General features: G+C 49.5%; 2 protein-coding genes across 9 annotated transcripts in view; both read left to right on the top strand.

The window, feature by feature from the left end:
* The first annotated feature begins 607 nt into the window (after positions 1-607).
* On the top strand, positions 608-25,438 carry STAMBP (STAM binding protein). 7 transcript variants are annotated; one of them, XM_077805969.1, is made up of 11 exons: positions 608-660; positions 2,164-2,231; positions 3,038-3,253; positions 12,293-12,368; positions 13,692-13,787; positions 14,593-14,968; positions 16,395-16,519; positions 16,844-16,981; positions 20,688-20,800; positions 22,129-22,228; positions 23,142-25,438. In XM_077805969.1, exons 3-11 carry the CDS (start codon positions 3,051-3,053, stop codon positions 23,196-23,198), a joined length of 1,284 nt encoding a protein of 427 aa, XP_077662095.1. In that variant the 5' UTR covers positions 608-660; positions 2,164-2,231; positions 3,038-3,050; the 3' UTR covers positions 23,199-25,438. The 7 variants fall into 7 exon arrangements, with proteins under 7 accessions (XP_077662095.1, XP_077662092.1, XP_077662091.1 ...); XM_077805966.1 differs by having other exon boundaries at positions 627-743; XM_077805965.1 differs by lacking the exon at positions 608-660 and adding an exon at positions 815-952.
* Positions 24,160-26,995, top strand: part of ACTG2 (actin gamma 2, smooth muscle) — a 39,764-nt gene continuing 36,928 nt past the window's right edge. Inside the window, exons 1-2 of one of the 2 annotated variants that reach the window (XM_077805973.1) lie at positions 24,160-24,245; positions 25,981-26,026. The gene's annotated coding sequence lies outside the window, so the exon portion shown is untranslated. The remainder of the gene's footprint in view (positions 24,246-25,980; positions 26,027-26,995) is intronic. The other variant, XM_077805975.1, reaches the window with a different exon arrangement.

The raw sequence follows: 26,995 nt of genomic DNA, 5'->3' as shown, positions 1-26,995 counted from the left end.
ATTGTGACATAAAGTGCCCACCTTTTCAAGGAAAGAATGCGGGGGAGGGACAGGATAAGAATACAGTCTGCAAATTATTTTTACTCAGCCCCTCATCCAGTGGTATTTATGGTACAACTTAAGCATGTATTTGCATGTCTCTTGGGGGTGATCTTTTGCTGAAATATGGGATGAAGTCCTTTTTGTACTGAATAGGGTGCTGAGGTGTCCCCTTTCAACATTTGTCATGCAGCTGGGGGAGCCTGGCTTGGGCACACAGTTTAGGCCTTGCCCTTGTACGGGGCCCTGTGGGGCAGAAATCGAACCCCAGGTCTTTGGCACCAGCCCCTGCGGCTGCCTGAGCCATAGCTGGAGCTGTAGGGCTGTGAGGTTGTGGCAGGTAGTGGGGGCAGCTGTGGGCAGGTGCCATGGGCACAAGGAGGGCAGCCCCTGTCGAGGCAGGGCTAAGCCCTTAATACACCCTCCACGTCCTTAATACACCCCCACCTTATTCCGCTTAGAGGCTGCGGCCCCTTTAAGAGGCTATTCCCCTCCCCCCACAAGATCTCATAACAGGCATGACTTCACTTCCTGTCCCCCTGCCTCCACCAAGATGGCCGCCTGCGGCTCCCGCCCCGTTGTTCCCGGACCGGCCAATAAAGTTTGCCGAGAGGAAAAAAGGTAGCGACCCCAATCCGGATATAGGGGGTTCACTGAGACGACCCGGATGTGGAGACGCCGTCTGGTTGGCTGTTGAGAGCGAGGTGGGCCCGCCCTCTCTAGGCCGGAATAGAGCTTTTTCAGAAGGGGCGTGGCCCGTAGCCCAGACCGAGGCTGAGGGAAGCCCAGCCACCCGGAAGTGGAGTTGGCTCTGGGCTGCGGCGCCCCACGCCCCGCCTCCGTGGGGCTGAGAGGACCCGCGGCCGCCCCCGCCCGCCTGAGGCCGCGGCCCCCGCGGAGCGTCGAGCTGCCGGTCAGGCCCGGTCCGCGGCGGGGGGCCTAGGGGCGCCCCGGGGTGGGGGAGGGGCCGGCCCTGGGGGAGGGGCGCTGAGCAGAGCCCGGCCCCGCCCCGTCTCTGGGGTTGTGGGGGGCGTGAGACCCCCTCGGCCCGTTCCCCCGGCCCGGGGGATGGGCCCGGCCCACTTGCGGCGGGCGGGGCCTTCGCTGAACCCCCCGAACCCCTGCCCCCCCTCAGCGTGCCGACCGCTGCCTCGCCGGGGCCGGGGGGCCCCCCACCCTGGGGGCAAGGCCGGGGGCGAGTTTGAGAGCGGCCCCCAAAAGACAAAGCGGGGGTAGCCTGGGTGAGCCCCCCCCCCCGCCCTGGCCGCGTGTCCGGGGCACCCGTTCCCACCTCCCAGGGCGGCGGCCTCACAAAAGGGGTGACCCTGGGAAACCCTGGGCAGGTGGCGACTCTGCCCCCCAACGCGTGGGCCCTTGTCCCGAAGCCTGTCCCTCCCCTGTGCCTTCCGCCTGTGGTGTCTGATCAGGCTACCTAACCCCCCTCATACGGTAAAGGCGTATTCGTCTATACAGGGGAGTGAACTGAAACTCCCTTTGTAGCGAAGTGGGATGAAAGCCCTGAATAATCGGGGGGGTTGCGAGGTGCAGAATGGAATTTGACCGCCAAGGCAGATATGTGGGAGAAATGATTTCACTCTACGCCTGGTTCTGCAGGCGCTGGACAGAGTTCAACTCTGCTCCTGAACAGGCGTTTCCCTTGTTCTTGCCTGATGGAGCTCAGCTCTCTTCAGCCTTCTATCCTGAAAGGGGATTCCACTCTCTTGTTTATAAGATGAACAGAGTATGAGATGTTTAAGGGCCAAATCCTACAGCCCTTATTTAGGAAAAATTTCCATTGAGTTCACTAGGCGTTTTGGCAGAGTGAGGACGAAGAACTGCAGGATTTGAGGCCTTCAAAAGGGGCTCTTGCATGAAAGTAAAGCTGGAAATGACACTTCTTTTGCCTGTAGCCCTTCACATCCCCAGGTCCCTGTTGTCTCTGATCAAGACCTTTCCCCTTGTTTAGTGGGAGGATGCAAGAAATCATAATGCAGTGATGGTGGCAGTCACGTTGCTGAGGGATTTACAGGATGTTACAGATCCAGCACTATGATTTCACTGAAGGTTTAACCCATAAACTGGCTAGTTCACAGTGGGTGATACTTGGAAACTGTCTGTTTTTAGGAGTTCAGGTGGCTAGTATCTGCCAGGAAGCAGAGAGGGCAGTCTCCATCAACTGGGCGGTGACACAGGTAAGGATTCTTGTGTGAAAGCATTCCATTCTGCAGTGCTTCCTGAACCCTTTGCAGTGCGTTCTGCCTCAGGCTCCTGAAATTATCATTGGGAACCAGAAAGGAGGAAGGTGGTCATTCAGGAATGTGTTTGAAGGGGCCCGGATGGAAGGAGAGGGTGGGATCTGGCATTGCTAGAGTGAAGAGGGTGTTTGCAGGAGCCAGGTGGGATCATGAGCAGGGTGGGTTGGATGGGGTACTGTGCTTTCTGGTTGATAAAGGGAGATTCTGCAGATTCTTGCCGTTTATTTAGGTATCATGTATTCTGTGGCAGCGATTGCCATGGAATCAGAGCACTGAATGAGAATGTGTCACTTACCTGTAGGAGACACTCCATAACTTAGTTTCTTACAGTGACTGGGGGTAGGTGACTGATCTTCAAGTGTCTTGAGACATGATTGTTTAAGGGGAAATGCTTGTTTAAAGAGGAGTCTTGCAAAACACCCTGACAGTGGTGGGATTCAGGCTCAGTCTGATCTCTCCTAAAAACTTGAATCTGGGTAATTGGGGCTCAGGTAATCCCAAATGAATTTCTGCCCCCAAATCAAAAATGCATGTATCTGAAAAGTGAAGCTCTGAAGAGAGCTTGGCTGTTCCTAGGGTTCCTCCCTCAGGACTGCTCAGCCCACACACTATATCCCCTTTCCTAGGAAAGCCACTCCCACCTCCCTTATGTCCCGGTAGGGATATGTCCCTGATAAATTTGGATATAGAGAATATACTAGGATAATGTCTATTTCCATGCATTGTGTTCATTCTCTCCCTAGCCTGTTGGCCCTCATGCCTGACCACACAGATGTCAGCCTCCTTCCAGAGGAGCGAGTTAGGAGGCTGATCCAGATGGGGAGCTCCGTGGAGGTGAATGAGGATGTCCCGCCACGGCGGTATTACCGCTCTGGGCTCGAAATCATCCGCATGGCGACGATTTATTCTGAAGAAGGCAACATTGAGCGCGCCTTCATACTGTACAACAAGTATATCACGTAAGGGCTCCTTTGCCTTGCATGGGGATAACTTACCTTAAGCTCTTTGGGGCTGTTGTTTTATCTTGGATGTTATGCACCATACATTACAATCCAGGAGAGACTAGGAGTCAGGAGAGCTGGGGTCTGTTCCAGACTCTGCTGCTTGCTCCCTGTGTGACCTGGGGCAAGTCATGTCCCTGCTCTGTGCCTCAGTTTCCCCATCTGTAAAATGGGGATGACGACCCTTACCTGCCTCTTCACAATGAATGAAAAGCACTACATAGGTGCCAAGTATTGCTACCATTGAATGGTTAGACCAAGGGATCAGTGGTCAGCTTTAAAGTCCAACATCTCCCAAACCATCCAGGCTAGAAACATTCTCTCTACCACTGGGAAGCTTGAGTTAACCCTTAAAGAACTGAACAAGTATATGGTTGCTTTATCTTTCTTCCTCTTTGCCACTCCCAGCTGCTTCCTCCTCCTCACTCAATGCCAGGCTCCTATCTCTGACAGAACCCCCTTACCCTAGAGCAGTTCTCTCCTGCTGCCCTGTCCAGCTTAATGCTCTTCTCATTCTCATCCTCCTTGGGTATGCATTCTCATCTGACCTGGCATTTAGTGGCCAATGAGTAGAAACCAGCAACAGATTTTGTGGTCTGGGCTTTGGGACAGGGTTGGATGTTGGGGCTTCCTTTGTTGGACTGCAGGTGAATAGCACTCAAGATCTTAACTTACCTCTTCTCTATGACCGCTGGCATAGCTCTCCCTGGTGCACCAGCACAATCTTAGCTGTGGTGGGGGCCAGGGTTTATTGCTGTCCCAGGCAAACTGGGAAATGCCCTCTCCTCATCACTCAATCACTAAATGTTCTGCTGCTGAGGCCCCTGGTCAGCTGGTACTGTCAGCCTTTGCTCCTCCTGCTGCCAGGTGACTGCAGCATTTTCTAAGGGTCTGGGAGTAGGGGCCTTTCCCAATCAGTTCTGAAACAGTCCACACATGGCGTACGGTCGGTTTACCTCTTCCTGGGGTTTGCTTTTGTTGGCAAATAAATTAACAATCAGAAAGTTTGGCTCAAGCCAACCTCCCTGGCTTGCCTGCTGCTCCAGTTCCTCCATCAGGACTGCTCAGCCCGCATGCAAGATCCCAACTCCCCTATATTGAGGTGGGGATCGTGAGTCCTCTGCCTCAGTGAGCCCATTTCTCCCTTTCAGCACGTGCTGACAAATGTCAGCCTGTTACGGGGTTAAAATGTAAAATGCTCCCTTTAAAGTCACAGGTTAGACTTGATTATGCCTCTGACCTATAAAGACTTATCTCTGCACTGCAGCCATATGGCGTGAAGTACAACAGTGTCTCCTCAGCATGGTCTTTGCAACCCTGGTTTTGAATCTGGGGCATTGTGATCCTTCTTCTCTGCTCTGGATTATCAGGGAGAGACTCTTCCTTGTCCCCACGTTCAGATGTCACCAGCTCCTCTCTTGCGGCCATGCTGTACATAGGGGCAAGGATCATATCTCTATAGAGCGTCATGCCATGGCGGTTTCCAAATGTAACTATGTTGGGTGACCCAGCACTGAAATGCACCCACCCCTGGGGTGAAACCTGACAGCTGCTTAGCACCAAGCTGTGAATAATACCTTCTTGGAGTGCCTGGGATTTTTACCACGGGTCAGAGGCTTATTTGAAAGGCTGTGCCCTCACTAGTGCTGCACAGAGGACTCTGGTTCAGTATGGACGTGTGTTAAGTGCTTGATCCTGAGAGGCCGGTAGCAACTCCCACCCATCTTCATGGGTGCTCAGCACTGTCTGGGACCTAGCTGTGAATTGCCCTCACCTACTCCTGCAGAGCTGAGGCTTTTTCTTAGAGATCTCCCATCTAATTGCTAACCCAGCCAGGCCCAGCTGGGCTTTTGCATTCTGTCAGGCTGGGATCTCAAGTTGTAAAAGGTTGAACTGTGTAGGCTGCGTTAACGTTAGGATTGTCACAGGTGCCTAAGGGAGTTAGGTGCCTGAATCCCAATGAACATCACACTCCCTTAGGCTCATTTGCAAACCCCAGTTTCAATTTATTTTATTTTTTTTCCCCTTAAAGTGCTCAGAGTTTAGGGGAGGAAAGTTTCCCTGAATCTAATCAGGAACTTAAAAAAAGAGAGGGGCCCCTTCCCAAAGTATGATGGTTACCCACAATGCCATTCAGTGTCCGTCTGGCACTTGCTTTTCCGTGGCATCTGTACAGTTTTCCTCACCTGACCTTGTTAAATTCAATACATTTTTCTCTGATTAGCTTGGACTCCAGCCTCTCTTCCCCCCTGCCACTTCCTGGGCTTTTATGGACATTGCTCTGGGCTCTGTGGGAGGCTGGTAAGTGTAAAACCAAGTGGAATCTTTCCAGCTCCGTTCCTCGCACGCTGCTGCTTAAACCTCCTTTAGCTAAACAAATGATAATGGTAACAGATGGTGGTGAGCTCCCTCTCCAGGAGCCTTGACATACACGTGGCATGTACCTTTCCCTGAAAGCTATGTGGTCTGGGCAGGGAGACCTGGGTCCTGCACTGTGCTGTCCCTAATGCTGGTGAATTGAAATTAGCCTTTCATTCTACCTAGATCTGATTTACTGGGCAGGATATTTTATTTAGTTCCTCTGGTCTGTCTGGGCCAGAATTGCTGTCCCCTACTTCAGCACTAATCTGAAATGGCTCCATTGACTTCAGTGGAGTTACTCTGGACTTGTGTTGCTGTAAAGGAGGCCCGAATCTAGCCCTCTGCGTTTGCTTCTCTGTCATCTAATCCAGCAGACAAAGGCAGAACGACATCCGGGTTGGAGGCTGAAGCTAGTTGCATTCAGACTAGCAATAAGGTGCTTGTTTGGAACAGTGAGAGTAATTAACCATTGGAACAATGTACCGAGTTGGGGTGGATTCGCCATCACTCAAAGGTTTAGAGAAAGACTGTGAAAAGATCTGTTCTAGCCCAAGCAGGTATTATGGGCTTGATGCAACAATCACGAGGTGTAACGCACAGAGTAAAGGATTATAATCGTCCTTCTGGCCTTGTACCCTATGAATCTTCCCTGCCCCCCCCCCTTCAGCTATAGGGCCAGACTTCCCTGTTCCATCAGTGTAACTCCAAAGTCACATCAGTGGCTTTACCCTGAATTTGCTTGGTTAGGAGAGCAGAGTTTGTCCCGTAACAAACGGAGGGTGGGTGTGGTGTGGCTATGTGCTGTAGCCAGGTGCTGCACAGCAGTGTGGTATGCATCGGCTGGATTTGATATCTCTAATTACACAAGTACATCTCTGGCCCCAAACTGCCCTCAGCCTCCCTCGTGACTCTTCCTGCAGCTGGGGGCATGTTTGTGGGAAAGTAGTGGGGACTGACCTCCTGGGTCCCAGCAAGTCGCTGGCTGCCTTTGGCAACTGGCACAAGCTAGAGCGGAATTTTTCTACCTTGTTAGGGGACTGCCCCAGCACAGAGTAGTCTCAGGATCAGGCACATAAAGCCACTTCCCCTCTCCACTCCTGTCTTGCGCCCTCTGTGGCTATAGCCAGGGATCAGGGCTGTAAGCAGCCTGACCATGAAATATCCAATATTTTCAGGGCTACTTTGTTCCCTTAGTGGGCATGTCACACTGCCATTGGGGTGGGGTGCGTAAACTTGCTGTCTTGCATGCTTTCCCCAAGGCATTGGACTGTAAAGAGATCTCCTGCAGCACTGGATCTGTGACATCCTTCAACAGATCTGCAGCATTCAGCTGCCTCCCTGGTGTGGTTTTGCGTGGTGCGGGGGAGTCCCTCCTCACACTGAGCTTAAATAGAATTGAGGTGGGGTAAGGGGGGCTTGTGATTGGCTCTGCACAGAGCCAGGCTTCAGCTGTAGGAGCCTTAACTCTTGACTGTCCTAACTTCGATTTTTAACCGTGCGTAACTCATGCTAACGCAGTGGGGCTTATTTGTCCGCCCCCGGTGGCTGGATGACAGGCTGCTGCTGACTGTATGCTAATAGGCTGGTTCTGTAGCTTAAGCAGTGGTGGCTCATGCTTTTACTTCCAGAGCTCATCGGTTCAATCCCCACAGAAGCCTCAACTTGGGGTGACCTGTCTGGGGATTTGAAATGCTGGGGGCCCCCGGATGTATCTGTTAGCTTGGAGGCCGTGGCTGATTCGTAACCTTTTATATGTGCTCCAGCCCCTGGAGGGAGACAATCAATGCTAACAAGTGCAGCCCTGTGTGTCTGTGTCTGATACAGAGTCTTGCAGTTAGAATCCACAAGTTACGTGGAACATTAAGGCCCTGATCCTACAATGGGATCCATGCATTAGCTTCATTGGAGCTTTGCCTGGACATAGATCTGCTCAGTTGGATTCAGATAAGGGCATACTCCCACCTTGTTGCTGCATCTGGTGCTCCCAGCCCAGCTGGCTGTTGGGGCATGGGGCTGATTGGGCCCCCTGATCTCAAGCAGAGTTCTCTCTTCCTTGGTCCATTCAGTTCTTGGCCTCTCTGCTGAGCTTGCCAATACAAGAAGCCAGTTGGGGGGTGGCTTATCATAGAATATCAGGCTTGGAAGGGATTTCAGGAGGTCATCTAGTCCAACCCCCTGCTCAAAGCAGGACCATTCCCCAACTAAATCATCCCAGCCAGGGCTTTGTCAAGCCTGACCTTAAAAACTTCGAAGGAAGGAGATTCCACCACCTCCCTGGGTAACACATTCCAGTGTTTCACCACCCTCCTAGTGAAAAAGGTTTCCTAATATCCAACCTAAACCTCCGCCACTGCAACTTGAGACCATTACTCCTTGTTCTGTCATCTACTACCACTGAGAACAGTCTAGATCCATCCTCTTTGGGACCCCCTTTCAGGTAGTTGAAAGCAGCTATCAAATCCCCCCTCACTCTTCTCTTCCGCAGACTAAACAATCTCAGTTCCCTCAGCTTCTCCTCATAAGTCATGTGCTCCAGCCCCCTAATAATTTTTGTTGCCCTCCGCTGGACGCTTTCCAGTTTTTCCACATCCTTCTTGTAGTGTGAGGCCCAAAACTGGACACAGTACTCCAGATGATGCCTCACCAATGTTGAATAGAGGGGAACGATCACGTCCCTTGATCTGCTGGCAGTGCCCCTACTTATACAGCCCAAAATGCCGTTAGCCTTCTTGGCAACAAGGGCACACTGTTGGCTCATATCCAGGTACTCATCCACTGTAACCCCTAGGTCCTTTTCTGCAGAACTGCTGCCGAGCCATTCGGTCGCTAGTCGGTAGCGGTGCATGGGATTCTTCCGTCCTTATGTTCTAGCGGCACCTACCGGCTGGCTGATGGACTGAGCTCACCAGCTCCACACAAGCCAGTGAAAAGCCATGAGATGATCAAGGATTTTGAGTCCCAGTTGGCCTGACTTGGATTCTCGCTGGGGAGTGAGAGGGAGGGGAACCCTCTGTGTCCCACTGCCCTGCTTCTGGAACTATTGCTCCTGATTTGTGCATCTGGAAAGGTCGCCTGGGAGCAAAGTGGTGGCTTAACCGCTTTTGGGCCAAGGCCGTTGTTGAAAGCTGATCCCGCAGCACTTGCCCACCTACACCCGTAGCTCCATCAGGTACGCATACGCAGCAGAAAGCCAACCCCCCTGCAGCAGCGACTCTCGGCAACCCAGGCTCATGCTGTGGCACTGAAAGTAGCCGTGTAGATGTTCCTGCGTGGCTGGAACTTGGGGGCTGGGTTTCAGAGCCCACGCCAGAACATCTACATAGCTAGTTTTAGCACCGAAGCACAAGCCTCAGTCTGTAGAACCAGGCTGTGAGACTCGCTGGCCACAGGTATTTCTGTGGGGTAGACGTGCTCTTTAACTATGCCCATAAGTAAGGAGTTACTCCTGTGAGTAAGGGATGCATAAACAGAGATTTTTATAACACACGGGTGGGTTTATTTCATGTCTCTGTTCTCCGACCTGATGGATTTCATGGTACCTGCGTTTTCAGTCCTTCCTTAATCATGTGGGTTCGGCCACATGGCTTTTCCTCATTCAGGGAATCCCCCTTTGGAGCATGTGCTGAAACCCAGCCTTCTCCACACACCCCAGATGTGCAGCTCCTGTCCCTGCCCCATCCGAATGACTCTTCTTCCTCTCCAGCTTAGAAAGTGGTTTGCAATGATCAAAGGTTCATGTCTCCTGCTTTGCAGCTGTGTGCAGGAAGCAGGAGGCCAGCAGGGAACACCAATTGGCATGAGGAATGTTTTTCATGCTATTTAATAGGGTCATTCTCGCTCTGGTCTTTGGAGAATGGTGTATGCACTCACTATAGAGGTGAGGAGCATTCTAGGCTCCAGAAAGCTGGGCCTGTTCTCAAGGGACTGTAGCTTTAATTCAGTTTTCAGCTTAGGTTTAGCACACACGTGCTCTCTCCAGTATAAACTCCGTGATCATAGACTCATAGGGTTAGAAGGGACCATAACGGTCAGGTAGTCTAACCCCCTGCAGAGATGCCGGCTTTGTTGCGGCTGAACCATCCAAGACAGATGGCTATCTAGCCTCCTTTGGAAAACCTTCAGTGAAGAAGTTACCACAACCCCCCTAGGCATCTGTTCCATCATCCTACTATTTTTACAGTTAGGGAGTTTTCCCTGAGTTTTAATCTAAATCTGCTCTGCTGTAGTTTGAACCCATTGCCTCTTGTCCTGCCTGGTGTGGCAAGAGAACAACCTTTCTCCATCTTTTCTATGGTAACCTTTCAAGTGTCTGAAGACTGCTCTCATATCTCCCCCTTAATCTCCTCTTTTCCAACTTAAACATAGTTCCCTCAGCCATTGCTTGCACTCCATCCCTTTGCTCATCTTTGTGATCACTGTGCCAGCTCTAATTCTAACTGGGTCAGGTATGGTCTGATTGTTTCCTTGTACCACTCTTCCTTGGGCTTCTGCTTAGTCCTTTCTGTCCCTCTTCCCTCCACGGGGTATCTGCCAGTCATTGTTGCTCCTAGTGGGTTAAGGTGGGAGTGTGGCTGAAAGTCCAGTTCAGACACTCGAGCGGATGCCACACAGTGAGATTGTTACACAGCGGAAAGTGCCATGTAGCAGGTACATAAGAGTTGGCATTTATAGCTGCTTAGCCTGAAGTTTAGGCATGTGAGTAAGTACCTTGCTGGAGCAGGACTGTCATGAGTAGTCTTCTGGATCCTTTGACTATTTTTGGCTCCAGTTTTAACTCCTATGTAGCGCTTCTCTATGGGCCGTGTAAGCATTAATATGCCCCATGAGTAGGTGTTCTTATCCCACTGGGATAAGCGAGACAGACCTCTTGTGGGCCAGTAACTAGTTAAAAGATAGGAAACAAAGAGTAGGAATAAATGATCAGGTTCCACAATGAAGAGAGGTAAATAGCAGGGTCCCCCAAGGCCTTAGGGGACTGGGACCTGTGCTGTTCAATGTATTCATAAATGACCCAGGAAAGCGGGTGAGGTGGCAAAGTTTGCAAATGACGCAAAATTACTCAACATAGTTTCAGGCCAAAGCTGACTGCGAGGAGTTACAAAGGGATCGCACAAACCTGGGTGACTGGGTAACAAAATGGCAGATTAAATTCAATATTGATAAATGCAAAGTCATGCACACTGGAAAATATAATCCCAACTACACATACGCAATGATTGGCCATTACGACTCAAGAGCGAGCTCTTGGCGTCGTCATGGATAGTTCTCTGAAAACCTCTGCCCTGTGTGCAGTGGCAGTCAAAAATGCAAACGGTGTTAGGAACCGTTAGGAAAAGGAGAGAAGATAAGACAGAAAATATTGAACGCTGCTATATAAATCCATGGTGCGCCCGCCCCTGGAATTCTCCATCCAGTTCTGGTTGCCCCATCTCAAAAAGGAGAAAAAATGGAAAAGGTACAGAAAAGAGCAACAGAAATGATTAGGGGGATGGAAAAGCTTCCACATGAGGAGAAATTAAAATGACTGGGATTGTTCATTTTGGCAAAGAGATGACTGCGGGGGGGGATATGATTGAGGTCTATAAAATCATGAGTGGTGTGGAGAAAGTAAATAAGGAGGTTTTATTTACTCCTTCACATAACACAAGAACCAGGGGTCACTGAATGAAATCAATAGGCAGCAGGTTTAAAACTAGTACTTTACACAACACACAGTCAACCTGTGGAACTCCTTGCTTGTGGATGTCGTGAAGGCCAAAAGTATAACTGGGTTCAAAAAAGAATTAGATAAGTTCATGGAGGATAGGTCCATCCATGCCTATTAGCCAAGATAGGGATGCAATCCCATGCTATGGGTATCCCTAAGCCTCTGACTGCTAGAAGTTTGGACTGGACGACGGGATGGATCAGTCAATAATTGTCCCTGTTCTGTTCATTCCCTCTGTCTCTTCCTGGTTCTCAACTCAGATGCTCACTTTTATTTAAGTCATATGAATGGGGGAAATTAGCTGATTCCCCAGTTACTGCGCAAATGGTTTCATTTCCCTCTTGCAGGCCCTGAATTAGTGAGATTCGGAAGTACGTGAGTAACCTCACTGACTTCAGGGGCACAACTGTCATGCTTCAACTCTTGTGCTTAAGTATCACCCTGATTTGGGGCCATCATGAATAGTCTGCCGTATTCTGGGTCTGTTTAATTTTACTCCAGTTTGAATTTGTTTTAATGGAAGTTGTTGTTATCCATTATCATCATTTAATGGAAATTGTTATGGTGGAGTGACTTTGTTTGTTTGTACATCACCGGGAATAGCGGGGTCCTGGTCCATGACTGCAACTCCTGGGTACTTCGATATTACAAATAATTAAGTGTTCCAGGTGCTGTACAAATACGGAGCAAAGACCGTCTCTATCCCAAAGAGCCTGGGAGGAGGTTAATCTTTGGAAGTTGCTATTGATGAGGAACGCCCAAGTACAGCATAATAGTGGACGTAAGCGTTGGGCACCGCAAGTGGGAACACAGAGCACATCTGTGCTGCGGTGCAAGAAACCCAGCTCAGAGCAACTGTTGTCTTCTATCTCTTCCTGCGTCTTGCAGGCGCCGTTTGGAAACGCAATCTTTCTGCTCTGCGTTTGCAGGCTGTTTATAGAGAAGCTGCCGAAGCATCGCGATTACAAAACCGCCGTCCTCCCTGAGAAGAAAGACACAGTGAAGGTAAGTTGTCACAGTTTGCAGTGGTCTTACCAAGAATCTCTTTCTCTCTCAATAATTTCTGTTAGAAAACATTGAGGTAATAGATGTTGGAGAGAAGGGCCTGGTGTGTTGGGTGGTCTGTCATCCTGCCATTGCTGGGTTGTTCTCTATTGGAGCTGGTCAGGAAAATGGGGATAGGGTTCCTGTGGAAAAAATTGTCCTTTTTTTGGGTCAAAAACTTGAATACAGGAAAGCCAAAAACTGGAATTCCGGTTTGGAAATGCTGCCGTGGTGCCTCCTGGTAGTTCAGTTACCTCTTCCTCCCGTTCTCCTCTGTTGGCCAGGCTTCCAGCCCTGTTCCCTATTGCTACACTGTCTGTGGTATTGTCCTATTTGCTACTCGCTCTCTGAAGTAATGAGGCTTCCACCCCTTCCCGTGGGACGTCATTCACAGTTGGGCAGGTCTTGTTAGAAAGTGTCTTTCCCTAGTATTCAGCCTAGGTCTTCCAGCATTTTGGTCCTTGGATTGCCATCATCTCCTCAATAGTCATTAGTCCCTACCCTTACGTCAGTATGTGAAATGCACCGTTCACACAGGCATGTCAGGCCAGCTTGCATGTTCACCTCCCTAACCTGCACGTGAGCATTGGGGGTGTTGGGGACACAGGCTTCAGAACAGCCAAGCTGGAGCACTGGTGCACCAAAGGTTTGGGGTGGAGGGGAAGGGGCGGCTGAGTCCGTTATCCCAAGGTGCTCATTGCCTGCAACCCCTGTTGAATTCAGAGCACTTAGCACCTCTCAAAATAGGGCCCCAAATAACAAGTCTCCGTGATGGCCCAGGAGTAGGACACCGGGACTTTCTGAGACCCTCTAAGTGTGGGCCTGTTTTTCCCCAAACCTCATGCCGCTCTTCAGGGACGCAGATGTGCACGTCTGGATAAATGCGTGAGTGCATAGCTGGCTCTCACAGCGCCCATTGGTGCCAGGCAGCCTGGAACGCCATCTCCCCCCCAGCAGCTGGGGCGGGGGTGGGAAATGAGGACCTTCCGCTCTTGATACGTCTGTATGTGATCAATGTGTCCCATTGGTGCCCTGTGAGGATGCACCAGCACCATTTGTTTGTTTCTCTCTGCGTTGAGTGCTCCTTTCTCTGACTCCTGCTTCTCTGCTGTAGTCGTCAGTATCCCAGCCCCCTGCCGGTTTGTGGCTTAACCTCTCCTAATACCTGTCACTGCAGTAAGTATGGAGCTGAGTTTACTTTGTCTCGGTGCTGTGGGCTTGGTGACCCTAGATTCCCATCTGGTGTTGCTGTCCTGACATCGCACTTCTTCTCTCTCCCTCCAGAAACTCAAAGAAGTCGCGTTCCCCAGAGCCGAGGAGCTGAAGAAGGAGCTGCTAAAGCGATACACCAAAGAGTATGTGGAATACAGTGAGCGAAAGGTGAGTAATGGTGCGAGGTGGAACGTCAGCACCATAAATAAAACCTGCAGCTGCAAAGGAAACTGATATCCAGGGTCTTCGAACCTGCAAACTGGGTAGCTGGATTCTGCAATGGAGCATTGCAGGCTCAGATTTCACAGTGTTGGGAGCTAACTTCCTGAGCGTGTCGCTGCTGCCTTGTCATAGAGGGGTTGCCTGCTTCTTCCAAAATCCCCTTGGTGCTACCTCCCTGCCTGGCCCTTACGCAGGGAGGGAAAACTCCCAGTCTGAGTCCATAAGGCCAGTCACCTTCTCCTCCTGCAGGTCGTTCCTCAAACTTACCCTCTGCTGCAATGGAGACCGAAAACTGCAAGCTGAGGGCAGGTGGCAAGACACAACTGCTATTAAGAATTGCACACATCCTGTTTTTGTTACCCCGTCTGCTCCACCCCGGCCTCCTTGTCTGTCTGATCCGCATGCTCAGACCTAAACCACTCAGTTCAGACGCGCTCCAGACAATGGGGGTCCGAACGAGCTTGGAGCAGTATGTGGGAGCCTGTTGGGGTCCATGGGCCAAAGCTGCAGTGGTGTTCCACTTGTTTAACATGTGATCTGGTTGGTTGCCTGGTTTGCAGCTCCTTCCTGTGTGTGGATGTGTTTTGGCTGGTCATGTAGAAGGGAAGCTATTCTGCAAAGGATTCCGGCTGGGGAAGGGATAGTCAAAGGGATTGACGATGCCTAGGCTTCTTCCCTGCTCAGTTAACCCGTTTGTACCACAAGACCCAGTGACATCCTGTCTGTTGTCCCTACATGTTCCCATTGCCAGAAGAAGGAGGAGGAGGAGTTTGCGCGTAACCTGGCTCTGCAGCAGCAGCTGGAGGAGGAGAGGCAAAGGGTAGCCCAGATGAAGCAGCAGCAGGCAGAGCAGGAGCAATTTAATGCCTTCGAGGAGCTGATCCGGCGCAAGGAGCTGGAGAAAGAGCGTCTGAGAATCCTGCAGGAATTTGGGAAGCCAGAGCTAGGTCCTGAGTCTCTGGGAGGACCCCTGATACCAGGAGTGGAAAAGCCCCCGACTGACTTAACCCCAAAGCTTCCTGCTTCTCCTGTTCCACCTGCAAGCCCAGTGGTAGGAACAGCGCTGCCAAAAGTGCCTGTTGTGGACAGATCTCTGAAGCCTGGAGCTTTGGGGAGCCCGGAAAACAGTTAGTACCTTTTGGAATTAACTCCTGTTCATGACACTGGTGCCTGAACCTAGGCTGGAAGCTAACAGAGATGCCACAAACGGTGTCAGTCTCAAGTGTCCTATGCGAAAACGCACACACACAACGTATTAGAAACTTTTCATCTTTATCTCTATCCCTCCTCGTCCCTGCAGGGAGAATGGCTCCCACCCTAACTGTATGGGCAGTGAGTGCTTGCGCTGACTGAGAGAGTGTCTCTGGAGAATCCTTAAATAGCTCCTTCCCCTTGAACCTGCAAGTTGCTGAGCGCTCTGGCCCTCTTCAGTAGGACTGTTCTGCTTAAAGCTAAGCACGTACTCAAGGGCCTTGCCACCCATTTTCAGCTCCTTGCAGGATTCAGTCCCTAGTCAGATTCAGTTCAAAGGCTAGATTCTCCTCTTTCTTACACACTGGAGTGACTAATCAGAGATCAAAATTTGGAGCTAAGTCCGTGCTGATTTGCCGTTTGATTGTCTCCCTCTGTCCTTTCCCTCCACATGTGCCCTAAAAATATCAATACCCATCTGAAAGCATTTCTGGTCTCTAAAGGGATGCTGTCAAGATGGGGTGGGGGAACATAAACGAGCCTGATTTTGACCACTCACATGGGTGCAAACTGGGAGGAACTTCACTGAAGTCGATGGGGTCCCACTAGTGTGAGATCACAGCTGGGCCCAGTATGCGGTTCCCTTCTGTGTTACTCAGCCTTTTGGTCACAGCAATGGAGCATGGTTTCTTTTAAATCAAACTTCCTTTCTCCACTGAATGCTCTTGGTATTTTACCAGGCTAGAGAGAGGGGAAACGGGCTGGTCCATTTCACTTTCTGATTCGGGTCAGTTTTGCATCCTGGCTTTTTGGTCATATTACCAGAACAGCAGGGTAACCAGGACCATTTTTTTTGTGATTTTCTCATTTTAAAGAAATTCGAGACTTAGTTGGACAGCCTACTTGATTCTGGAGATATGGCAGTTAGCCACACCACTTGCACAATTACTTGATTAACGCACATAATTTGGGAAGCATGGTCCAACGGGTAGAGCACTGGACTGGGAGTCCAAACTCCTGCGGATTCTATTCCTGGTTCCATCGCTAAACTGTGTGTCTTTAGGAAGGCCCCTTCCCTTCTCTGTGCCTCTGTTTCCCCAGCTCCATCTTTGTAAAGCCCTTTGAGATCTATGAATGTGAAGTGCTATATAAGAGTGATTTCAAGTACTCATTAGGAATACGAAGAGCAGCTATTTGTGTACCTTGTTTGCTTATTTTCAAACCTCAGCCCTGAGTTGTTTGGCTGAAATGATTTCCCCTGCCTCTTTAGGTATTGACCTTTCCTGAGGCACATTGCAGTAAATTTTGCACGTTGCCACAAATCTTGCCTTGTATTCACAGCTACCCTTCTTGTCCCCACAGATGTAATGACGGAGGGCCTTCGCCATGTCGTCATCCCCAAGGTGCTCTGCCATAAGTTCCTCCAGGTAGCTGATGCTAACACTGCCCGGGGTGTGGAGACATGTGGAATCCTCTGTGGGAAACTGGTAAGGTGACATTCTGGGTAAAGCCATGTCAATATCTTTGCCTTAGGTTCCCCTTTGGGCTCTTGATCTCCTAATAAAACCTTTGTTGCAATGTCCTGCATTGACTCTAAAGTCGGATCCTACGTTGCCTTTAAATTGTCATTGCATGTGACCTTAAGATGGCCCTGTTGACTCTTTAAAGTCCCGGACAGTTTTTCCTGATATCTAACCTAAATCTCTCTTGCGGCAGATTAAGCCCATTGCTTCTTGTCCTGCCTTCTGTGGACATGGAGAACAATTGATCACTATCCTCTTTGTAACCACCCTCTCCCTGCTATCTTCCAGCTGAGGAACGAGTTCACGATAACGCACGTCATTGTCCCCAAACAACACGGAGGCCCCGATTATTGCAACACAGAGAACGAGGAGGAACTCTTCCTGATTCAAGATCAGGACAGCCTCATCACTCTGGGATGGATCCATGTAAGTGCTTCCCTGAGCCCACAGGCCTGACCTTAAACTCCTATCAAATATGCTGGAAAGCCGGTTTAAGGGGATAGTTAAAGTGTCCTGTCTGGGATTTTTTCTTCTGATGCATCTGGTGATGGCTGCTGTTGGTGGTGAGATACTGGGCTAGGTAGTCTGATCCAGTCTGGCAAACCCTCTATGGGTTTGGCAACCCCACCCTCTTTGTTAGGTCATTATATTGCAATGATCGTTGTATGCAGAGCTTCCCAAACAGGCTGTGCATAGAAACAAAATCTTGGGCAAGTTCCTTCCCTTCCCTTTATGCCTTGGGCAAGTTCCCTTCCCTTTATGGATCTTAAACATAAAAAAGAAGCTTACAAGAAGTGGAAGGTTGGACATATGACCAGGGAAGAGTATAAAAATATTGCTCGGGCATGTAGGAATGAAATCAGGAGGGCCAAATCGCACCTGGAGCTGCAGCTAGCGAGAGATGTCAAGAGTAACAAGAGGGGTTTTTTCAGGTATGTTGGCAACAAGAAGAAAGCCAAGGAAAGTGTGGGCCCCTTCCTGAATGAGGGAGGCAACCTAGTGACAGAGGATGTGGAAAAAGCTAATGTACTCAATGCTTTTTTTGCCTCTGTCTTCACTAACAAGGTCAGCTCCCAGACTGCTGCGCTGGGCATCACAAAATGGGGAAGAGATGGCCAGCCCTCTGTGGAGATAGAGGTGGTTAGGGACTATTTAGAAAAGCTGGACGTGCACAAGTCCATGGGGCCGGACGAGTTGCATCCGAGAGTGCTGAAGGAATTGGCGGCTGTGATTGCAGAGCCATTGGCCATTATCTTTGAAAACTCGTGGCAAACCGGGGAAGTCCCGGATGACTGGAAAAAGGCTAATGTAGTGCCAATCTTTAAAAAAGGGAAGAAGGAGGATCCTGGGAACTACAGGCCAGTCAGCCTCACCTCAGTCCCTGGAAAAATCATGGAGCAGGTCCTCAAAGAATCAATCCTGATGCACTTGCATGAGAGGAAAGTGATCAGGAACAGCCAGCATGGATTCACCAAGGGAAGGTCATGCCTGACTAATCTAATCGCCTTTTATCATAAGATTACTGGTTCTGTGGATGAAGGGAAAGCAGTGGATGTATTGTTTCTTGACTTTAGCAAAGCTTTTGACACGGTCTCCCACAGTATTCTTGTCAGCAAGTTAAGGAAGTATGGGCTGGATGAATGCACTATAAGGTGGGTAGAAAGCTGGCTAGATTGTCGGGCTCAACGGGTAGTGATCAATGGCTCCATGTCTAGTTGGCAGCCGGTATCAAGTGGAGTGCCCCAAGGGTCGGTCCTGGGGCCGGTTTTGTTCAATATCTTCATAAATGATCTGGAGGATGGTGTGGATTGCACTCTCAGCAAATTTGCGGACGATACTAAACTGGGAGGAGTGGTAGATACACTGGAGGGGAGGGATAGGATACAGAAGGACCTAGACAAATTGGAGGATTGGGCCAAAAGAAATCTGATGAGGTTCAATAAGGATAAGTGCAGGGTGCTGCACTTAGGATGGAAGAATCCAATGCACCGCTACAGACTAGGGACCGAATGGCTAGGCAGCAGTTCTGCGGAAAAGGACCTAGGGGTGACAGTGGACGAGAAGCTGGATATGAGTCAGCAGTGTGCCCTTGTTGCCAAGAAGGCCAATGGCATTTTGGGATGTATAAGTAGGGGCATAGCGAGCAGATCGAGGGACGTGATCGTTCCCCTCTATTCGACATTGGTGAGGCCTCATCTGGAGTACTGTGTCCAGTTTTGGGCCCCACACTACAAGAAGGATGTGGATAAATTGGAGAGAGTCCAGCGAAGGGCAACAAAAATGATTAGGGGTCTAGAACACATGACTTATGAGGAGAGGCTGAGGGAGCTGGGATTGTTTAGCCTGCAGAAGAGAAGAATGAGGGGGGATTTGATAGCTGCTTTCAACTACCTGAAAGGGGGTTCCAAAGAGGATGGCTCTAGACTGTTCTCAATGGTAGCAGATGACAGAACGAGGAGTAATGGTCTCAAGTTGCAGTGGGGGAGGTTTAGATTGGATATTAGGAAAAACTTTTTCACTAAGAGGGTGGTGAAACACTGGAATGCGTTACCTAGGGAGGTGGTAGAATCTCCTTCCTTAGAGGTATTTAAGGTCAGGCTTGACAAAGCCCTGGCTGGGATGATTTAACTGGGAATTGGTCCTGCTTCGAGCAGGGGGTTGGACTAGATGACCTTCAGGGGTCCCTTCCAACCCTGATATTCTATGATTCTATGATTCTCTGGGCCTTCCCTTCCCCCCCCGCCCCTCGGGAACATCAATACTTCCCCCTTGAACGTAAGGATCTTGAGTGGAAGCTTTCCCCCTGCAAGCCTAAGCAGAAGGCTCTGTAATTTCTGTTTGGGCTTAAGTGCCGTTTCCCATCAGAGCAGAGAGCAGCGCTGGCGTTTGCTGTAGGAAAGCTGGCCTGTTTGGTACGGGGCTCTGGGAGATGAGGGAATGTCTTGTGACCCCATTCTCCCAGCCCCCTGCCCTGGGAGTGCTCAAGAGGAGAAGTGTATTGCTTACGCAACTTGAGAGCTACATAGACGTCTCGGGTATTTTGCCTCAACAACGGAGCCATTGTCCCAGATGCTAAACTCCCCCTCTGAAGCTCCAGCTCTGAGCCAGGTGCCTCTGCTTAACCCCCAGGGCGGTTCCCCGGGATAGTGCTTTCCTCAGCTCTTCTTCCAGATGTCCATCTGCTGGTGAGCCAGCTCCAGATTCCTGTACAACCTCCAGAGCTGGCCTTGTTCCCAGTCCAGACTCGGCCTTCGGAGTGGTGCCAAACGCCAAGCAAAACATTTCATGCTGAGGAACGCTGTTTCCAATGTGGCACCTGTCTTGCAAACACTGGCAACTGCAGGATACTGGCCGAGTTGTCCCCCTAGGCACTAGCTTCCCCTCTCAGACAGCCGAGGGACCTGCAGAAAGAGACCGTGCTTTTTCCCATCGGGGAGGGTGAAGGGTTGTGGGAGATTTGTTCTCATATGAAGGGATCTAACTCCATTAAGTCCATCTGATGCCAATTGATCTTCATTATTTTAGATGTTACAGTTAAGGAGGCTGGGATGAGAGACACAACCAAAGGTCCTGACAGACCCCAGGACCGTTTTCATAAGAGTTGGGGTGTTAAATCCAGGGTTCTGGGCAAATTCTAACTGACTGATTGCTTTGTGCCACCCTAAAATCCCCTGCAGTCTTGACTGGATTCTAGAATCTTCTTACCTCCTGCCCTGTTTGGTGTGGCTATATTGTGTTAAACAGCTAACGTGTTCCACCCCAGAAGGTGCTGCATTTCGTAAGAGTGTGAAGGGACTCCTATGTGGGAGTGCATACAATATAGCTTATAACTGTACTTAAGTGTGCTTTGAGATGCAAGATTACACGGGGCTTCTTCGGCAACCTACATCCTTTTCTGCGTCTTTCTCAGTCTAGTATCAAACCAAGGGGGTAATCTTAGTTTGAAATGGCCGTTTGGGGCGGGTGTTTGGCCTGTCAAGTACGGTAAAGGTTTAGCATGCTACTGCTCTGTTAATCAAAAAGCTATACTTTTTGTGACCGCTTTGTCAGTCCTTGCTGCTGTTTCGAACCCCATGATCTCTGAGCCAGGCTTCTTAACTCTTTCCTTTCCTTTTTACGTGTCCATGTTTAGACTCACCCTACGCAAACAGCTTTTCTCTCCAGCGTGGATCTGCACACGCACTGCTCCTATCAGATGATGCTGGCTGAGTCCATTGCCATTGTGTGTGCACCCAAATACCAGGAGTAAGTAGGGGAGTGTGTTTGCTTCCCAATCATGTCATTCCTGGGCAGATGAGATTTTCAGAAATGTTGTTTATCAGGTGTATTACGGTAGCGCCTAAAAGCTGCAGGCGTGGCGCAGGATCCCGTTGCGCTAGGTGCTGTACAAAGATGATCCCTGCCTTACAGAGCTGACAGTCTTGTCAACTTAGGCCTTGTCTATACACCCAAGTTGTGCTGCTTTAGTTATCCTGGTGTAGTTAAAATAACACAACCCTCTGTGTGGATGCAGTTATAGGAACCTTCATATTAGTCTAACTGCATCTACACTAGGTACTGCTATAACTGTATCAGTCAAATCTCGTGGGCCCCAACCCGACAGTTCCACAATTACAAACGCTGTGTGGAGTTTGTACAGCAGGCCTTACATGCACATGTCCCCTGGAAACCAGGGTGATTCTAAAGTCGCTTAGACACTTCTGAAAATCCCATCCCATGCTCTCACTAGAACTAGTTGGAAACTGTTGTAGAATCATAACGTGGAATTGAGGCGGGGGCTTGGGGTTAGGGCGCATTATGAGATTCCAGAGATCTAGGTTCAGTTCCCAGCTCTGCTACACCTGCCCTGTCTGACCAGCCCCCCTTTGGCTGGCCCTTTGTTCCCCATCTGTAAAATGTGGAGACTTTCTCCTTTGTCTGTGTAGACCGTAAGCTCTTTGGGGTAGGTATGGTTCTGTCTCCAGGAAGCACCCGGCACCATGGAGCCCTAACTTCAGCTGGGCCCTCTAGGGGTAAGTGTGCACTGCATTGTAAGCCTGGGTCTGTGGGACCCAGGCTTGTGGACTCTGTGTTTCCAAGTCTGCGCTTGAGCGTCTACACTGCATTGTAAACTTGGCCTTACAGTTGCTGGACCTGTGTCCTACAGCCGTGCTAAATGCGTCCATACTGCACTGGGCCAACCTTCCGACTTGGGTCTGCAGATTGAGTTGCATCCACACTGCAAAATGAGGGGTTGGACCTGAATCTCAGCAGCACTCTGGCTCAAACCCACCCTCCCGGGTGGGTCCTAGGACTCGGGTCCCCAGTGCTTGCTGACCAGAGACAGGGCGGTTGGTGTGGGGATGGGAGAAGAAGTTGGGTTCAGAGCTGAGTCTGCATTTACAGTGCAATGCAGACGTACCCTTGGTGACTACTAAAAGGTTGGGGGCGATGAGGAGGGGGTGTCTGTGAGGGTTTCATTGTTAGTACGACATCAGAAGGAAAATGAGAAACTAAAACAGGTCTGATCCAAGGGATTTGCTCTGCTGATCTTTTTAAAGGCCCGAGTTGTTCAAAGCATCTTATCTCTGTAGGACGGGATTCTTCAAGCTGACAGACCATGGCCTGGAGGAGATCTCTTCCTGTCGGCAGAAGGGCTTTCATCCACACAGCAAAGATCCACCTCTCTTCACCGTAAGTACCTGAAGAGAAGGGACAGTGAGAACTGCAGCTCATTCAGCTTGTTCAATCAATCACCGAAGTCGTAGCTATACCGCAAGGCTGGCCTGTAATCCAGGGAAGGAAGGGGATGTGTGACCACCCCCATGGAACTTTGTCTGGGGTAATCAATGCAGGGCTGGGGGGCCGGACTCCTGGGTTCTGTTTGTCACACACTGACTGATGCTGTGACCTCTGTCAAGTAGCTTCTCTACTCTGTGCCTCAGTATCCCCACCTGCAGAATGGGGCTAAATTCCTACTGAGAACATTGTGAGAGGGGACTTTGAATGTCTTGCTAACAGGGTGAGGTGGCCACGTTCATTCATGGAGCAAATTTATCCACAGGGCTTGTTCCTGTTTCTAAAAATTATCTTGCCCCTCCTCTAATGGAGGTGTCATGATCCAGTGGACAGAGAATAGGACTGGGGGCATCTGGGCTCTACTCCCAGCTCTGCCAATGACTTGCTGTTTGACCTTGGGCAAGTCACTTCGCCCTGTCTGTATCTCAGTTCTCCAGCTAGAAAATGAAGGGGCTAATGCTTCCTCAGATTTGTAATACTTCAGTGTCTACTGATGACTAATGCTTTAAGTGCGAAGTATAACTTATTCCTGGCAAAAGGGATGGTTTAACGGGTAGGACGCTGGACTTGGACTGGAGAGTCCTGGGTTCAGGTCCTGGTTCAGCCACAGACTCCCTGTGGGACCTTGGACAAGTCACTTAATGTACCCTGTGTCTTAATTCCCGATTTGTACCAATGGGGCTCACTGGAGGGGGTGTAAGAATAAAATCCACTGATAGAGAGATGCTCAGAGGCCACAGTGAGGGCCAATGGAATGTAAGGGATGAAGGTATTTAAATAACCTTCCCATTTCTCCTCTTTCTTTCAGAGCTGCACTCATGTGTCGATAGCTGAGGGAGATGTGGTGCTGATGGATCTTCGATAAGCCCATTGCCTTAACCTATTTCTTTACCATAAAAGAGCTAACTTGTAGACATAGGGAAGCTTTTCCTCCCGTAGCAAAGGATTCCCACAGTACAGCGTGATTTTCAGTAATGATTTTCAGGTTGGTAATCTCTGAGCGCACGAGATCTGAGGCCTCTCTGTGGTCTCGGGAGACGTTGAGATTCCGAGGGACAAAAGGGAATATTAATTTGGATCTTAAAAAATGAAAAAGCTAACGCTACAAGGATTAACTCCCTAATAATCAGTCATTCTGCAGTCCTTCCAGAAAGACTCATGGCCTAAGACTTGTGAGCCTAAGGCTTGGAAATTCGATTGGGCTGACTGGAGAGCCTTTGAAAGGAAGCTCTTTCCAACCTCAGATCCCCCAAATTTAGCCCATCTTTTTTTTTGGCCCTCATATCTGATCCAGACCCCGCTGAACAGCCGTAAGTCTTTCCGTTGACTTCAGTGGGCCGTCGATCAGGACCTTTGTAAAGCTCCAACGGGTCTTAGACTCACTTACACAAAGACCCCTTTACAGTGGAAGTAAGTGACATCTTCACCTGCATTTTGACCTCCTGTGTCCTGAGAGCAATATGAAATGAGCCTTCAGGGCCTGATTCTCATTTACACAATGTCTTTCCCCCCAAAAAAACAATGGTTCAGTTACTTGACTTTAGAGCAGTGGAGGGGGGGGAAACTGGTGCCAACAGTTCCATCTCTAACGAGCAGCCCTACAATGCATAGGTAGCATGAACACAATGGAAGGAATAGATGCTAGACAGGAAACTGGTTTCAATTGCACAGTTGCCATAAACAGTTGGTTAAATACGTTTAAAATGACAAAAAAATGTTATGGGTGGGGAGAGAGAAATATGACCCTTTATTTTATTACTGCTCCTAAATGGGAAATAACCCTGGTCTTTGTTCTGCTTCTTTAATAGTTCAGTGTGGATGGAAGAGGTTCCTTTCTTATGGATTACTCCAACAGTGTAGCCGTAGGAAAGTCCTACAGTTCAGGACAGTCCCATGTGACAGAACATTTAAGGTGTGTTAATATCCGGCTGGAGAGAGAGGTGAAATAGTGTTGTTGTGGTTCTAACACTGAGTTCCCTTGATAGATTAATTCCTGCGGGGGAATGGGAACTGTTATCTAGTCTAACCAAGCTAGAGGCACTTCATGTGGGGCTTTTTAGCAAGGTCCAGCGGATTGGGCATTGGACTGTGAGTCAGGAGACCAGGGTTCTGTTCCTGGATTAGTGGCTTCCCTTTTCTAGGTCTGTTGCCCAGTCTATAGAATGGGGATGATTTAAACTGACCTTTTCTCTGTCATGTGCATTGAGGTCTACAGATGAAAAGCGTCGTGGAAGAACTACGCTTTAATAGAGGCAGGGCAGTTCTCAGGTGTTTGGGGCAGGGTACCCTGGAGATCCTTTATCCACACTGGTCGGGGAAATTGTTAGAACCATACCAGAATTAACTGTATTCAGATAGTCCTGGATCTGCACTTCTCACCAGGCCCTAGGTCCAGAATGGGTTGGTCCTCATTCTCTGGGTCAAGCATCCCTGAAGATTGGCAAAGTTGGGATCCAAATGCCTCCCTGTTAGTATTCAAGTCATGTCACGAAGAATCCACTATTCATCTCTGTAACCCCTTGCTGCTGCTTGACTTCTCCCCTAGGAAGCCAAACTCATAGGAAGTTTAACTCTCCTTGCCAAAGTTCACCCTCCCATGAAGTCCTGAGATGATCTGTTTTCGAAAGCCTGTTGTGTAGAATCACTGAATGTCGTACACAAGTGTAATACGTTATTCACGTCAGATGCCAAACTGTGACTTTTCCCCTCCCCCCCATTTCTTCTGTCTGTCTCAGTGTCCGTTAGTCTCGGGAGAAGAACTGAAGATAACCGCGTGTTAGAAACTGTTCCCACTGTATAATACTCTTCATACATTCTAACTCTGTGATGTGTTAGATTGTCAATGAGCGTTAAATGTTAACGAGACAGACTTTTGGCTCAGCGTAGAGTGAAAGATTTTAGGCTTTCAGTCTGGAGCAGCTGATGGTAGTACATGAGATCTCCGCATCCTACATTTGGAGCCGCCTTCTTTAATCAACACATGCACAGTTGGCTTTTCATCTGGAATATAATATGTGCCCTTACTGACACGTTTTGCTGTACAATATTTGGCAAACAAAATTCTTTGGTGTACAGTTTAATACAGATAAATGATGTTCTCTCTGATGGGTTTGTTCATTATTTGTACAGCAGTAATAGTTTGCACTGATTTAACCCTTTTCATCTCAGGATACAAAAGGAGGGAGAGATCCCCGTTTTACAGGCGGGGAGTGACTTGCCCGGCATCCCACTAGAGGAGAGACCCTGGTTTACTGCCTCCCGAGTTCTTGCTCTGACCTTGAGGTTGTAATGGGAAATAGACTATTCCTAGCAACAAGAAAGGAGCAGAGCAAATAATGCTATCAGGGACTTCCCCATACAGATCCCATTTACTGGGGACCTGTGTAGACTTGCAGGGGTTCTCCACCTTTTTCTTTCTGAGACCCCCCACCCCACCCCCACCCCCACCACATGCTATAAAACCTCCATGGCCCACCTGTGCCACAACAAGTGTTTTTCTGCGTATCCAGCAGATGAAAAGCCATATTACACTGAGAGTTGTACAGATACACACACACACACACACACACATTTGTGTTGTACAAAAGAAAAGCATAAGCTAGGTGCAAAAATAAAAAAAACCTGAATATTATTTTTGTTTTACTTAGTGTGAAACTTGCTGGTGCGGACCCACAGGCTGGGTGGCCCACTGAGGTGAGTCAGAATGGAGTTGGCGCTCCTTCCCTGAGCCCTGCTGCCTGGGGCTGAAGCCGGGTTTATTTTGGCGGACCCCCTGAAACTTACTCGCTGACACCCATGGGGCTGCGGACCACTGGCTGAGAACCACTGGTTTAGAGCCTGATTCTATTACTCTTACTTTGTTTAGTAGCCCTAGATTCCATGAGTGGTCCCGGTGACCTCAGTAGACCAACTGGTGGAGTAAGGAACTATCCAGTGGAAGTAAGGGGTTCAGAATATGACCCTTCGATCCTAGTGTTGACCCCATCCCGAAGATGGCTAGGATGACATTAAAGATGTATCATCTACAAGGTGGAGACCATGGGTCCTAGCGAATGGAGAATTGGTCCTTCCCTTTTGGATTGGATTTTATACTAAGTGTTGCAGAGAATTTTCACCACCTTGTCTGTGTCTGTCAGATGACAATGACTCCTTTGAAATTCAGCTTCAAAATCTTCAGTCCATAGTGTGGCTCAGCTTCTGGGGAGATGTTATCTCATAGGTACCTCCCCATCTCTTCTCTGACCCCAACATCTACCACCACAGCTGCTGCCATGGGAAAGTAACTTTGGGGAGGTATTGAAAAGACCACTGAAGAGGGGAAGGGAGATCAGCCAGGGATGGAGGGGCCCTATCTTTGCTTCTTTCTGAGCCCTGAGGGTTTCCTTTCGGGTTTACACACCCACAGTTGGGATGAGTCTGCAGTGCTGCTGCCCTCACTGCCCGAAAACGATTTGAATGCCTGTCTGACCTGAGACAAACTTAATCTGGTTGTGGAGAGATGTAAACTAAGGGACCATTATGGTGCTCTGGTCTGACCTCTTATAGTGGCTGAGTTTTGGAGACCCAACTGCTGTAACCTGTCCTCTCCCCCTGCCCCTAAGTGCTAGGTTAACGCTCTCCTTCCACTCCTACATGGCCGCATTAGAGCGGGACGGGACTCTA

The sequence above is a fragment of the Eretmochelys imbricata genome, chromosome 26 (assembly GCF_965152235.1).
Source record: "Eretmochelys imbricata isolate rEreImb1 chromosome 26, rEreImb1.hap1, whole genome shotgun sequence".
In the NCBI taxonomy this organism is placed as follows: Eukaryota; Metazoa; Chordata; order Testudines; family Cheloniidae; genus Eretmochelys; species Eretmochelys imbricata.
This window is presented reverse-complemented; position numbering and strand designations above follow the sequence as displayed.

Excerpts from the sequence above, each read along its gene's own strand:
- STAMBP (XM_077805969.1), top strand. The coding sequence starts at position 3,051 with ATGCCTGACCACACAGATGTCAGCCTCCTTCCAGAGGAGCGAGTTAGG. Across the intron at positions 13,788-14,592 it reads TGGAATACAGTGAGCGAAAG|AAGAAGGAGGAGGAGGAGTT; the intron begins GTGAGTAATGGT and ends TCCCATTGCCAG. Across the intron at positions 16,520-16,843 it reads GAATCCTCTGTGGGAAACTG|CTGAGGAACGAGTTCACGAT; the intron begins GTAAGGTGACAT and ends GCTATCTTCCAG.